The following is a 14,970-nucleotide window of genomic DNA, read 5'->3' as shown; positions in this document are numbered from 1 at the left end:
TTATCAACGAGATAGACTGCTTTGATGATAGCCAAATTCGAGAACTAATTCTTATTATCCAATTTGTTGAGATCCTTATAACTCTTCCTTTCCCTCATGCCGTCCCTTTGAATCAAGTGGAGAGCGTTCCTTAGCAGCTTGTTGATGCAGTGCGGTGAGATAAGAGAAAAGAGTGGACAGTGACTGTTTGACGGACGTATGTACCAGGATAGGTGCGTGAAACGCAGGTAGCGCTATGGTGCGAGCGAGACACGATAGCGTCGTACGGTGCGTCCTGTTCGAACGCATGAGTGGGAGTGAGACGGCAATGCATGAGTCCCACCGAGTCGTAACTGGGAGCTTGGTCCACATCTTTAACTCGGGCAGGAAGTTCCTCCCCTTATCGTAACGAAACGTTATCTCCGCTTGCTCGACAGCCCTTTGCCCATCTCCAGCGGAGCGCCAGCATCTCACCCGAGCTTCTCCCGGTCAGTGGAGACGTCTCCGTCAGGTACTCTCCTCTGCCGGGCAACTCGCTACGTCGAGACTATCTCCCCACGGCAGATTCGAGTACCTGGACGTCAACTAAACAATAACGAAATCTTACGAGAGCATTGGTATACCTATACGAATCAACCCGAGAGCGCAGCTTTGAGATGGAGAACGTTATCTGCATCGGTAGCCGGAGTCGCCTTGTGACCGTGAATCGAAAAATCACGGCACAACACTTACCCATGTACCAGCGTATAAATACATCTAAAATAATTGTGTGTAGTGTATTGCGCTAAGTATTTTATATAAATGTTAAGCAATAAAATGAATTTATGGGAACAATAATAATTGATAACGAAAAGACAGATAAGGGTAGGGATAAGCTCAGGAGACTGCTATGACCTTAATTAACGTCCCAGTGCCCCTAATGGTATTTTAGATAAAAATGGACGACTGCCACCTCAATTTTTGGAAAGTACACATTTTAACGGTATTGCGTAGCAGAACTATTGTTAAAACCTATCAGGAACTATAAAACTCTCCTATAACTCTTAAAAAAGCTTATTGTTGAAACATTGTTCAAATATTGAGATGCTACACGGGTGTCAGCTCCAGCATCACACTTTTTTAAAATCTCCTAAAAATGTTTCAACAATAGGCTTTTTCAATGGTTCTCGAGGAGTTCTATAGTTCCTGGTAGGTTTTAACAATAGTTCTGCTACGTAACATCAGTAAAATACCTATTAAGGATACTAGTCGCACCATACGCTTCAGTGCAGGTATGCATAAGGAGCTGGCTTTCAGTGTTGTTTTCAGATTGTGCTTCAAACAGTTCAATGCATGATTAATGCATGAGTAATAGAAGGAAATCAGAATGGAGGGACATTACTTACGACAAGTAGATTTGTAATATGTGGGGTTTTATAACTTTTAGGAAGGTAACTTATAGGAGATTCGATTGCCTATTTAAAACTGCCTATACATATATACTTATTTACAGAAATTATACATTTGTAAATACATGAACCTATATACGAACTCGTTTATGGACTATAGTTATTCAAAATACTGTTTTAAACAAAATTAAGTAAAATGAAACTCATTCATTTTTTCCCATTACTATGAGATTTCATATCAATATTATTGGGCCAAATCTATTTTATCTGATTTTATCTCGTGAAAAAAAAATGTACATACATAGTACATGATATGGAAGATTTTTCGGTATAACTGCAGAATACGACTCTTTCTTAATTAAAGAGCTTCATGTAAAAAAAAAAACTAAACATTCTACAGCTAACTTCAAGAAGGAGTCATATTCTGCAATTTAGCCGATTTTTCTATCAAATTAAATAAAATAGTATTGAAGAACAATATTAATACTCAATAAATGGCATAACATACAAACAATGTAACACATTCAAACTATTTATTTATTATGCTAGAATCAATTAAATACATAATAATAATAGTACTCATATTTTTCAGCTCCAGTAGAGTTTCCCAGAAAGTCGTGGTCTGGTATTATGATCCTGATACCTAGTCACTTTAAAACAGCCCCGAAATTTAAATCGACTCATCTTTTATAGGCATACCTCGACCACGTAGTCTCATTCTACTCCACTGTCGTTCCTTACCACCCAATCACAATCGCAACAGCAAATCGTGATTTAAAATTTTACAAAAATACCTACTCGTTTTATACTCTTTTAATTGGTTTATCTTATTTAAAACTCTTTATGTACAGTTTATAATGATTATTAAATTTTTAATTCTATTATAATATGAAATGTTAACTTTGGAGAGGCATTTGAATTCATTATTTTCTAACACGTGCACGTCTTCTAATAATTATCATAGTTCCTTATACGCTCTTCTATATATGTATGTATCTAGACATTCATCCATCTACACTAAGTGGTCTGTACATCTACATTAGTTGACATCAGTCCATGCATCAGTTTACATTTCTTAACCTCTTTGGATTCAGTCGTTCGCAGTTTAATTGTTCATAACTTGTTACCGAATTTAGTGTGTAACCATATATAAATTACACGCTTTATGTCATTACAGCGTTCATACAAATTGCCAAATGAATTCTTTAAATCGATTACCCCTAATATTGAGGAAGCTTCTCAAAAAGCCTATTAGAATTAGAAACTTTTCATCAAATTTAGTTGCAATCCCAGATATTATAGAGGAAATAAATCAAGGTAACATTTTTCCTATTTGGAACTGACGACTGCCTTTTGAAATCATGTTAATTTAAAAAATGTGTCTCCATAATATTAAAAAATGTCAGAGAATAAAGGTTAAGTACTCTAAGCATTCTAATTAACAGTTATTTTTTTTTTAGAGAAGAGCATAATAGTAAATCGAATTAAGAATATTACAACTATTGGAATTAATTGCCCAGAGAAGAAGAATAGTTTGAATGTAGCTACTGCTCAACGTCTTTCAGAGGCAATAGATGTATTTGAACAAGACGAAGAAGCAGTAGTGGGTATTCTTCATGGCTATGGTGGAAATTTTTGTGCCGGGTTTGACCTCAAAGAAATTGCAAAATATGATGGAGAATCTGAAGAAAATGTACCACACTTTGGAGTATTGGTAAGTTAATAAATATAGATAATGTATATTTTGTATGAATTAAATTATAATCTGTATTATTTTTTAATAATATATAATTATAGGCAAATAGACGAAGCTTATGTGCGAAACCTTTAATTGCTTGTGTAAATGGTTATGCAGTAGGCGCAGGATTTGAATTGGCTTTGATGTGTGATCTCAGAATAGTTGAAGAAACTGCAACCATGGGAGTATTTAATAGACGATTTGGAATTCCAATGTTGTGTGGAGGTACTGTTCGTCTACCAGCCATGATAGGTTATGCTCGTGCCATGGAACTGATTCTCACAGGACGAGGTATCACAGGCATGGAAGCATTTAATTGGGGACTAGCAACTCAGCTTGTTCCATGTGGTGCAAGTAAGTATGTTTTTTCCTACAACACATCCATGTAGTAAATATATTTTTGAAATGAGTTTAATAACCATTCCAACTCTTACATACAGGTCTTGGTCAAGGAATAACCCTTGCACATTGCATTATTAAATTTCCTCAAGCTGCTCTACTTGCTGACCGTGCATCTGCACATTTTGGAACATTTAATGCTAAACAAATCGACGAAGCCTTACAGTTTGAAAAGGATAATTCTTCACACCTTTTGTACGAGGAAGGGGTTAAAGGAGCAAAAAAATTTAGTGAAGGTGTTGGTAGACATGGAAAAAGTAATCATCTTAAAAAAATTAATACAGAAAATTTTAAAGAATTAAATAATGATTTGTTATAACAGGTTAAATAATGTTACTATCAAATACTCTAAAAAGTAGCCTCTTGTGTACATTAATTTATTGATTAATGCTGATAGATTTCAATATGTAAGTGCTATGTATACTCTGTAAATAAATATTCCTGTTGTTCTTTCAGTTGTTACTATAAAAATATCATTTATTTGGAAAGTTTTACACATTAGATGTATAATTGAAACACTTTGTTGACAAATTAATTTCAGAAATAGATTGTTAAAAATAAATATTATATAACATGCTAACTTAAGATAAGAGACTATAACTATAACAATTCAATGCAGAGAATAAATATTTGAACCTCTAAACTTTATTTTCTTCCTATCAATCCGCGTTAATATCGAGCCAAAAGAAAGTACTATAGCCACTACATTCCTTTGTCCATAATTAAACAATAATAATTTTACTAACCGACGCCCCCGATTGCCTTTTAGTTTGTTTACGAATCTTGGCAACAATGTCGTTAATACTTTTAGTACTTCTTTCAGGAACTATCGGTACAGCATTTAAGATTTGCCCACTTGAGTCCCCTATAAATAACAGAATTAAAGTGTATCTCATTACTTCTATTTAGACATTCCTTTCAATGCACTACTTACTTTGTAATATTACAATCAAGTAAGTAAGATTCGGTCGTAAAATCATTAACCCCGACACGTACGGCCGAAAGGAATAAACATTTTTCAACTGGTACGTAATTTCATCGCATAAATCAAATTCAACTGTGAAATTAATCTGAAATAGTAGTCTATTCCTAGGCGCTAGGTTTCTAAATAATCCAATATAACTGCTCTCATAGTCCAGAGGACACGAAACATGCTTGGGAGCTAATTGCACATTACACAACCTCTTTACCCTTTTCGTCGAGCTGAGCAATCTCACGAATATAATCGATTATGATCCCGATCGAGCAATTGATATTGACCAACATTTCCTTCTCGATGGGTGTCGCATTTGAAAGCATCGGTTCTGCACACTCTTGTTGCACATTCTCTGAAAAAAACTGGTTTATGTATACTTCTCATAGTTACATCTACCATCGAACTCATAAGAATTACTAACATTAGTTTCCCTTCATAAAACCAGTAATTATTAAAAGTAACGCTAGCATTACCCATAATCTTACAGTCGAATGTTACTGCTACTAATGAAGCTATCGAAAGACTATCGGCTACTCGCATTCCACAACTGTAATATACATGTTAACCAATAAATAAAATTCGCAATTATTATTAACTCACCTATATATTTGACATTGATAACGGTCGCCATTCCCGATTAGCAAAGTATTGCCAACTACACCTGAAAATAAAAATTTCAGGACTCACCAGCGGGATACAATGCAAAGATTATAAAGTTGAACACAAAAGCTTCATACGAATGACTATTGTCAATTTCCCATTGACAGTCAGCCGCGACTCAATAACAATCGTAACACGCGACTAGTAGCAACTGAGCATGTGCAATCTCTCACCTGTACTGAACACGCATGCCCATAATGATTAGCAGTAACACTTGACGCTGGAACTTCGAGACCCCGGGACGTGCGCAATTACTCGTTCGTTTTCTATGCGCGAAATGGTCAGCAACAGACACAGCAGAGTCATAAGAATCGCGCTGTTTAATCGTCTAAAATCATCTTGTACGCACTTGGTGCGCAGTCGCTATTCGTTATTATCTTCTTAAGAATGTCCAGTAATCTCGACGTTTTATATTAAAATTAAATAACTGCAAATTTAATTGGCGAAAGTAACACGAGCTACTACACCATTGGTTGACGGTTAAAGTATAGTGACGAAACGAGTGCAGGTGGCGGTACATTGTTGCGCAACCTTTACCGTTCGACCCCTTCAGCTCCTTCGCACCTTCTTTTGCTCGCTGGACCGTCACTCCATCGTTTCCTTTTGCAACCGCCTCCACCTCCTTCTTCTTCTTCTTCTTCTTCTTCTTCGTTTGTGCCTCCTTCCAGTACTATTCCAGAAGGCCTATCTTGACACCATAGTGAATGTTGCGCTCGCAGTGCAATCTAGACAGCAGCACACTCTGGCGTTGACATTTTTTCTTGTTCTTTTCTCTTGGGCTTATTACATGTCCAGTTGAATAAATCGAGCCAAACCGCCACTCAGGCAAGTATCTGGTTGCTACGTTGATGAATATTATATTACAAGGTTCGTTGAGGTATCCACAAATTTCCACGCATACTGTATAATCGATATATCCTTCTTCTATTGTGTCATTGGCATGGTCATTTACTTTAATGTACTTGGTGACTATTGACTATCGTCGCACATCTAATAAATGGTTCTGGTTTATTATGTATAACTTCCGATTGAATTCCTTCATAGTATACTTTTTATTTGTCTATGGTTCAAGGATGTAGGATACTGATCGCGATAATAATCGGAGCATTAGCAGTATGGACAGGTTTCTTATTTCGATCAAAATATATTCGAAACCAGTGAATAAACGAGAATCGCATTGGTTTAGTTTACCGAGAAGAGTAGGAAATTTAAAAATACGTCGCACCTCGAGAAACTGTAATAACTCTAACTCTCCGTTCGATTAGAATTATAAAGCTTTACTTATTATTGTGACGGAGGATTCTTGTTATTCAATCATGATACTAGCACAATTTCCTAGTGTAATGGACAATCATTTAAAATTGCTTGTAAAATACTTTTTGTCCTATTGTACCTGTCACTCTGGGGAAAAGTTGAAAAATAACGTTCTTTCTTTTTATTTAAAATCAATCGTCCATCTGATGATTCTTACCATTCCTCCGTTCAACGAATTCCTTGCTATGGATGGTTTATGTCGATCTTTCGAATTATATATTATGAAATATGTAGGTGCATAGCATTTTAAAGAAATGAAACGCAACCGTGAAGGGTCTATCTTTAATAAACGCCGGTCCAATTTTCGGGGCTTAAATGTAAAGAAATCTTTTTGGCTGAAAAGCAAAGAGTGAACTTCGTTATACAAAGAGACGTAAGAGACGCCATGACACCTCATTTCGGGCATGATCAGCTTTGAGACCATTAATAATCAATGCGCCACAGGACTAATAACAATGCCATCAAAGAGAACTATTATAGTCCCATGTACGCAGCAAAATTGTCTTTTAACATGTTGTCCGCTATATATCTTAAACTGTAAAATATATACCTTCATAACACAGCATCCACTTCTAGTATTCATCCATAAGGTGTATGCAGTTAAATTGCTTATCACAAACTTTAACAAGCGTCAAACGAATCTAATATCACAGTGTGACAATCACAATGAATAACTGATAAAGTGTTTTCTTGTGCAACAAATAAAATGACAATTTCATATAAATCGAACCAGTTCATCACAATCGTTATCTTCGCTATAAATAACCTTGTTAACCTGTAAGGTATTATAATTTTGTTATCTTGACTTGACGAAAAAAGAATTTAAAAAATAAGAGGATTTCATAACACGTACCGCGTCCTCCAGGATCATACTGGCTGATACGTAGTACGACAAGCATGAACATGTGCATGAAAACGCCCGGCTAGACGACTCGAATCGAGTTCAAGGATCGCATAGCTCGCATAAGACTGACGTGAGTCGGGGAATCTCGTTTCGGATCTACCAGACTCGACCGAGAAAAGAGCAGTCGGTAAAGACATCGAAAGCTCGTCCATACGACTAAGGAAGATCGGAGGGTAACGAGCGGCGACGACAAGGCAGTTCAATCCGACGGCAGTTCGTATTAAGCTGAAAACGCAGACTGGCAATAGAAAGGGCCCGTCGATGCGGACTAGCAAGGTATTCAGGCCGCAGCAAGGCCGCCCGTGCAGCGACGCGAGTAAAAGTGCAGTAAATAAAATGTAGGTTGTTACGTAGCTCGAGGCGGCCCACCTTCGCTATATACACTTGGAACGCTGAAACAACTTCTTAGCCCCAGGTTTACAGATAATTTGCAAATACTGTAACACTAGGGTATAGCAGGGAGACAGCGACAGTAGTTGCCTCTACTTTCCGCATGGCGCTGTAGGTCAGAAGGGGGACAACGAGGGAAATCGTATCTTGTGTTGATCCTGCGCGTACGCGGTTACACTCGCTATATGTATACTCACAATAGCTGATAGTACATATCTACCATAATTATTCCCAACCTGATCATGACTATCTCTTACTCCCTCCCCTACGAGTTTAACGCTTGTATCCTCTCCAGTACGTACCCAGTCCCACCCGGGTATGTCTAGACTAACCACTTCACTCTCGACTCCATTCTGCCGTTGACTCCATTAGACTCTACTGTCGTGTGTCAAGAACCTGCTTGCCCCGGCTTCCCGTTATCACGTTATCACGGTGACAGTATCGTGACAAGATAGACCAGGCAACCGGTTGGCCAAGAAAGACCATGGGCTTTCGATTTCAAGCATAATTTTTAGCACGTCAGTGGGCGTCGACTCGCGTGCACAGGAACGTGCTTCAATACTGAATAGTACGTGGTTAAAAAAATACTCATGGTAACAGCAACGTTCTCTCATCGATAGCGTTAGCTGCTTGTGCGAGTAGATCGTTCCTGTTTATTGTACATACACGTATGATTGTATAAAAAAATTTAACTGTATATTATATCTCTTGGGAAAGCATCTTTTGACTGCTTTCCTGTAAAGTTTCGGGAATTCTCGTTTGACGATCGTAGATATTATCGACGTCAAAGGAATATACGCATTAGAAGCATATCGTTATCAGGAGTTTTTGAGATTCTTGATACTCGTATAACGTTCTAGACGTGTACTTCGCGTCAGACGGATTTCCCTAGAGAATATAGAATTACGAAAGAATATCATCCTAAATACTTTCTTTACGAATTTATCGAAATCCTATCTTTGTTGCTTCAACGAATCTAACCAGATATTAAACGTCATGATAATTGTATTCAACAAATGAATAAAGCTTAATTCTTTCGCAAATATTTTCGACGACTGTTGCGAAATGATTAATGACATACGAATAATTAATAACAGCAAAAACTCGACGAATTATATTTGAAAAAATAGTGAGAAAAAAGCGGGAGCGACACTCCGTCGATACGCGTGAAAAAACTGAGCGTCTACCTTACCGACAAAGCGAGGCCTCACTGTTAATCGTCCACTTTTCAAACGGAAGCAAAAGGAACCAAAGTAGAACGAAAGAAAGACATTCGTCGGTAACGCTACATGCTTTAATCATTCTTAACCCAGCGTTATTGCGCCGCCCTGTCGATTCCTGCCAGATTCGTCGCACGAGTCCGCGTAATCTCTGCAGCACGGCAAAAATGCGCTGTCCCGATTTCGGCATCGTAAAAGCGAAACGAAACGCAGCCAAAGAGTTTACTGTCTAACAGGTATACGAATGAAGTCGATAAAAAGTCAAGTCAATGCACAGGGGACACGAAGTATCGTACGTGCCTTGCACTAACCTGTCTGTTCTATCAATGCTGTATCGAGCTGAGTAATCATCTCTTTTCTAACGTTAATTACTCTACGGCTAATTGTCTCAGCTGCTATCCATGCGTATGTATCATCGTATTTCACATGCTTGTATAGAGTGATACTTCGATTATACTATACAGATACTCAATTATTCACACAATTTTTTTCCCGTATACATATATTTATTACGTTACCTTCCTCGTAATAGGAAACTGATCAACCCTTGATATAGGATTAGAAAAAAATCTTTACAAAGAAACGAATATTCGGTTATTATTTGTTTTGAGAACATTTTTTAACAAATTACTGTTTCACTAGTTTTCATTGGCAGCATCCCAATTAACGTTCCATTTAATAAGCGGCTAGCTGCAACCTCGTCTGCTACGTCATCTCATTGAATCTTGCTAAACCTGCTTAGTGAGTACAACGATATTATGGCTGAATATTAGTCAAAGTTTCACGCACATTAACCAGCTGTAATTAAAATTTTATCAGACCGTTTCATCAAGCGTCTCAAGCTGTATTAAAATTATATATCGCGTATGGAATCGACTGTCAAATGACGACAGCGACTATTGTAAATTATCATCGTACAAATCATTGATGTAACAATTTGAACTATCAAGTGTTCAAAATGTATTTCATACTATTATAAGAAAAAAAAAAGATCACCTACGATACGTTATCGTCTATGACGAGCCTTTTTTTCTGTAAACACGTAATTTACATATGCAAAGAGATTGCTCGAAATTTACGACATTTTGCACGAGGAAGATACGCTATTGGCCAGACGACGTCCTTGCGATTGTGCAACGAAGCGAAGAAACTCGGGTATCGTTCACAGAACGTGAAACGGAATCACTTTGCTTTTTTTTATATTGTTTTCTTGCAATTTCCATTTCGCCGGCTTGTTACGCGATAATAACCGAGCATCCACGCGAGTTCAACGTTCGGCAATTTTTAATGAAAACGTTTTTGTTTTTTTTAAAGTAGCGAAAAGAAAAGAGTATACGAAAAATTAAACACAGGTGATGCGAACAGCTGTGACTTGTTTTTTTTAGTGTAAATATGTATTTATAGAGGGCGTCATCTATCTAACCTCAATTACACGTATAACGATATTCGGAAATAACTCACATTATACAACGTGACCAACGCATGTGTCCATTGATAAAAAAAAACAGTATTGGTATATTAGTTACGTATGAAATACTCGTGTCGTATGCATAACATGCGTAAGTAGCCTCTAATGATATTTGCTCAAAAAGGAGAAAAGAAAAAAGTGTTTTTCTTGGAGTTTCCGATGAGTCCAATTCTGAGCATAGTCTTATAAATGAAATTTCACAATCGTACGCAGTTCTCCTCGAAGCATAACGAGAGTAGGTTTAAATTTACTCGAGGGACTCTGAACGATCTTGAATAGGATTCGGATGACTTCTTCGATATTCAGTACCAGTCAAAGGATGGGTCTGTGATAGTTTCAGTGCTATTGCGAGATATTAAGCATAGCAACGCTGATTGAGAATAGTAAATGGGATCAGACGATATCCTATCCGCCTTGTCCTCCACACTCTTGGCTCTGATTCCATTCCGCCCGGCACATCTCCTCATTGAAGTAGGCAGCCATAAGGAAAGGAAGGAAGGATTCCATTCCGCTTGCGTCGTAACTCTATCGGGCATCTCCTTTACCGACTAAACATTCTCCATCCGGCAAGTTTGCGATGGGCCAGTCATGGCGGCGCGACTTGAGGATAAAAGAAATTTCCGTCTTAGCGCATTAATAAAAGTCAATTTAATGAAATGGGTTAAAAATCATTCGATGTGAAAAATATGGTAGACTAATAATAAAATGGTAAAACGATGCGATCAATGATTCGCTATCGATCGGTAAAACAGTAAATGAACAAACTGCACTTATCATAACGCTCGGTGTAAACCTGCCCGAAGTACAGGGCGTCGAATAGGAAGTTGCTGAAACTAATCGGCTGTCATTTAAAAACACGTGCACAGAATCAGAAAAGCCAAATTGCTTTAAATAGAAGAAACTCTGCCGATTAGTTTCAGCAACTTCCTATTGGACACCCTGTACATGAAAACGACAATGGGAAATATAAAAGATAATCGTAAACTCTTGTCGCCATGCTAATTATATGTATACACATACTGTATGTATACAGGTATCCTATGCATGGCCTAGAGATGTCAGGCGTTAGACGTTCTCTGGATATCATACAGATATCATGTTCGGTAATGGGTATACGAACTTATTGCGAGTATATTATTATTTAATAATATTAAAAATGACACGAGGTCTTACGTAGTACGAATAAACCGCAATATTACTCAATTTAATCGGTTGATCGGAATTCTTATCGTCTTTCAAGAAGCAGACTGTCTCGTGATTCTTATATCTGATAACTTCCTTGAAGAAGTACGAAGCCTTGGGTCAAGTTATCTTTAACGTACCTTAGAATATTGTATGCTACACCGCAGCGTACTAAGACCTGAATTACATTGCACCGCTGATTCGTACTATTGGCTTTCTTTTAATTAGTTCATATTATTTTTGAAATGTCTGTAGAGCTGTTTTCATTTATTCTAAATTTAATTTTGGAATATCTTCGAATTATCTTCCCGGAAATATTAATCCGCAAACTGGCTCTTTCTTATTAGGTTCAACGTCCAGTAGTTTCAGGCTGGAATAACTCCATAAAAGCCGCGGCGTCTCTTGGAAGGAATCTGCAATCTCGTGTACCTACCTATCGCATACTCGCAATCAGGATCCGAGAGCGTGAATTGTGTACGTGGACTTGTACGTGTGTACGTAGAAACTAGAAATGGAATCTTCTTGGATCTCACGATGTCCTCAGTGTAGTTCTCTCTCCGTCTTCCTTTTCCTTAGACACTTCTCTCATTCCCTCTCCCCATTCTCAGCCTCTCGAGTCCTATCCGTATGCCAATCTGTCCGTACTCTTCTCTCCATCTATTATCTAACGTGGCTGCGCTCAACACGCAACTTTCGTATATGTGAAATAATAGACAAGGAACTTGGCGTCGATCGGGCATTCAGCGTCTGGATTTGCACGCGTACTTTTCCTGCTTGCTTACCTATTACGTCAAACGTCACTGGAGGCAATTATCGGTTGGCTTAAGGTAGTATAATAATCATAATCGTCATAGTAATGCGTACGTTGTTGGTATTTACGCATAGGGTATATCTGTATAGCGATATTGAATACTGATTTTGTACATATCAAAAAACTGTACGGTAATAGTACATTATGATACAAGTACAGGAAGTTACGTATCGCAAGTAACGAAGATACGCGAACGTATCGTATACTATTTTTTGCAACACTGTACGGAAAGTTCGCAATTTACGCACCAAAAAGAAGCACAAAATGGCCGATTCTTGATGAGTCCAGAGTGCGCGGGAATCATAAAATGCTCGCACGAAATTTCGTGTTTTATTATCGGGAATATTTTGATTTCTGCACACTCTGAACTCCTCGAGAATGGACCATTACGTGCTTATTTTTTGGTGCACAAGCTGCGAACTTTCCGTACGGTGTTGCAAAAATATCATTAGAGTTTTTGACGGCTCGAAATTTAATTATTGTCTAAGACATTAAATTTTGAATTTTATTTTCGAATCGTCAAATTGTCTTACTAGATCCGTGACACTTTTGGAAGTGAATTATTGTCACTTGCGTATCGTGTGATTTCTTTAACACGTCTGTCGAAATTGTCCCCACGTGACCAACCGACGTTGTTCGGAATGTTTTGAATTCTTAGTGCTTTAGCTTTTCTCATTAAAAGATCATTACGCGAATTCTTCCTGATTTTCCTTCAGCCAGGAAATACCAATGGCACAATTTCTCCGATCCTCGGAGATAGGAGGTTAGCCATGCGCAGTGAAAGTGACGGAAAATAGCATTCGTTGGTTTCGATCAACCACTTTTTTTTTTCTTAATGATTCCTAGTGAACTTTGACATTGACTAGAATCCGTAGTAAATTGCAATGATCCTCGTAATTGACTATTGGAAGTGTACGTCGATCGCACAGTGCAAAAGGCGAGAACTAAGAATTTCCGCCATAATCGTGAATTTCACACGTAACATTTATTCGTAAGGAAAAATTGTCTATACATAAATCATGACGGCGCAGCTTCTTTGAAACGTGTGAAAATATTATTTACCGTGAGAAGGATAAAATTGATTTGAATTGAATGTTAAAAAAAATTGCCTATAATGAAATCTCCGTATTCGAATTGCAACACGTAATTTCGTATCGATATTATTTTCTTACCGCGTAACAGCGAAGGATGAAGAGCTTGGACAGAAATGCGAAATAATCGAAGTAATAATGTTCAGAGCTGTAGAAAGTACCGTGAAAATAATCGATCTTTTATATAATATCTTCATGCTGAACGAACGATGGATCGATAGTAAACGAGAATTTCGTACCGTCTTTTTTAAACGAACTACATACCTGACTACTTCGATTCGAGAACAAAGGACAACTGTTGACTTTCATTCACACTTCTTGGAAATATTTTGCAACGAATTACTCAGCTAGCAATCCTCTCGACGTACTACGGAACGTCTTTGGAAATTTCATCCACGGCAAATCACTCAACCGATAAGTTAGGTCTTCCCTATTGTTTAACTTACCGACAGCTGAACCATTGTAATTCGAATGATTATTTTCCTATTCAACAAACTGATACGTTAAAGGTTATGATGGGCAGCCTTTGATCGAGTTCTTAGTACGTAGAACTAGAACCCAAAGGAATGTGGGTATAAAGAAATTCATAATATGATGTCTGATTGTTACAAGAGAAGTGCTTACCAGCGATAAGATTCCAACTGGTGAAAAATTATGTTCAGTTGTCAGGGACAAAATCGTTACTTCAAATGTCACGGAGAAGAAAACTTAATTTTACGGCTGCAATCGCAGTCCTTATGCATTACGGAGGTAACTGACCGACGAAGTTATGCTTGACGTCTGGAGCAACGGTGCATTTAGGAAATCGTAAAGCAATAGTGAAATTCATTCATAAGATTATACAATCTTGCTGCTGTAATATTTTGCGAACTCCCATTTTTTTAAATCTATACGTATACTCTGCACAAATAAGTTGCTGATTTGGATACGGTTATTGTGAAGAAATTTTCTTATATGTATGTCTTATGACTTAAATATATTCCGTACAATGACACTTATTTTTACATTATTATTTTAACACGTTCCGTGCCGTGTGGAGCGTATACGTCCCAACGGAACGTAACCAAAAATTAATCCAGTACGGAGAGTGGTAAATATACTCGCTATTTTTGCGATGTAATAAATTTACCCAAAACGCTTAATTTGCAAATAATTCATATCAACGTTTCGACTGACGGCTTAAAATGACGTTAATAACACATGCAAACTATAGTATATATGATCTGTTTGCGCAAATGGGAAAGTCGAAAGTATATTAAAAGGAATTACGTACGAGACAATTTTTCACGTGCTAAAAGACATTGAAAATGTCAATGCGTCCTCTGATTATATTCAGAAACACGTGTGCCATTTCAAAACGTGTGGAAATATTGTATGAAAAATAACGAAATATTGACTCTAAGCCGAGGCTTCCATTTTTGTTGCGTTTTTATCCTTGCAAAAACATATT

The 14,970-nt window shown here is 37.5% G+C and overlaps 2 protein-coding genes across 10 annotated transcripts; one reads left to right on the top strand and one right to left on the bottom strand.

The window, feature by feature from the left end:
* Window positions 1–2,384: 2,384 nt before the first annotated feature.
* LOC107274159 (probable enoyl-CoA hydratase, mitochondrial) lies at window positions 2,385–3,966 on the top strand. Of its 2 annotated transcripts, none has more exons than XM_025090496.1 (4): window positions 2,385–2,684; window positions 2,828–3,081; window positions 3,165–3,463; window positions 3,546–3,717. In XM_025090496.1, exons 1-4 carry the CDS (start codon window positions 2,564–2,566, stop codon window positions 3,583–3,585), a joined length of 714 nt encoding a protein of 237 aa, XP_024946264.1. In that variant the 5' UTR covers window positions 2,385–2,563; the 3' UTR covers window positions 3,586–3,717. The 2 variants fall into 2 exon arrangements, with proteins under 2 accessions (XP_024946264.1, XP_015608488.1); XM_015753002.2 differs by having other exon boundaries at window positions 2,387–2,684; window positions 3,165–3,459; window positions 3,546–3,966.
* A 205-nt stretch (window positions 3,967–4,171) lies between these two features.
* LOC107274218 lies at window positions 4,172–9,941 on the bottom strand. 8 transcript variants are annotated; one of them, XM_015753553.2, is made up of 5 exons: window positions 7,005–9,941; window positions 5,081–5,141; window positions 4,695–4,832; window positions 4,439–4,561; window positions 4,172–4,369 (listed from the first exon to the last, which is right to left on the bottom strand). In XM_015753553.2, the coding sequence occupies exons 2-5, from the start codon at window positions 5,109–5,111 to the stop codon at window positions 4,227–4,229; spliced, it is 435 nt and encodes a 144-aa protein (XP_015609039.1). In that variant the 5' UTR covers window positions 5,112–5,141; window positions 7,005–9,941; the 3' UTR covers window positions 4,172–4,226. The 8 variants fall into 8 exon arrangements, 7 of the variants coding, with proteins under 7 accessions (XP_015609039.1, XP_024946431.1, XP_015608619.1 ...); XM_025090663.1 differs by lacking the exon at window positions 7,005–9,941 and adding an exon at window positions 5,314–6,985; XM_015753133.1 differs by lacking the exons at window positions 5,081–5,141; window positions 7,005–9,941 and adding exons at window positions 4,954–5,027; window positions 5,168–5,307.
* Window positions 9,942–14,970: the final 5,029 nt, after the last annotated feature.

This window comes from Cephus cinctus, unplaced genomic scaffold (assembly GCF_000341935.2).
Source record: "Cephus cinctus unplaced genomic scaffold, Ccin1 Ccin1_scaffold0008, whole genome shotgun sequence".
Lineage (NCBI taxonomy): Eukaryota > Metazoa > Arthropoda > Insecta > Hymenoptera > Cephidae > Cephus > Cephus cinctus.
Note: the sequence above shows the minus strand (reverse complement) of the source record. Positions and strands in the feature narration are given on the sequence as shown.

Bases quoted from the DNA above. Each gene is read 5' to 3' on its own strand.
- LOC107274159 (XM_015753002.2), top strand. From the start codon at position 2,564: ATGAATTCTTTAAATCGATTACCCCTAATATTGAGGAAGCTTCTCAAA. The intron at 3,082-3,164 runs GTAAGTTAATAA...ATATAATTATAG, and splicing joins TACCACACTTTGGAGTATTG to GCAAATAGACGAAGCTTATG. The intron at 3,460-3,545 runs GTAAGTATGTTT...TCTTACATACAG, and splicing joins GCTTGTTCCATGTGGTGCAA to GTCTTGGTCAAGGAATAACC.
- LOC107274218 (XM_015753133.1), bottom strand. From the start codon at position 5,020: ATGCGAGTAGCCGATAGTCTTTCGATAGCTTCATTAGTAGCAGTAACA. The intron at 4,562-4,694 runs GTAAAGAGGTTG...TTAATTTCACAG, and splicing joins TGCTCAGCTCGACGAAAAGG to TTGAATTTGATTTATGCGAT. The intron at 4,370-4,438 runs GTAAGTAGTGCA...TGTTATTTATAG, and splicing joins CTTGATTGTAATATTACAAA to GGGACTCAAGTGGGCAAATC.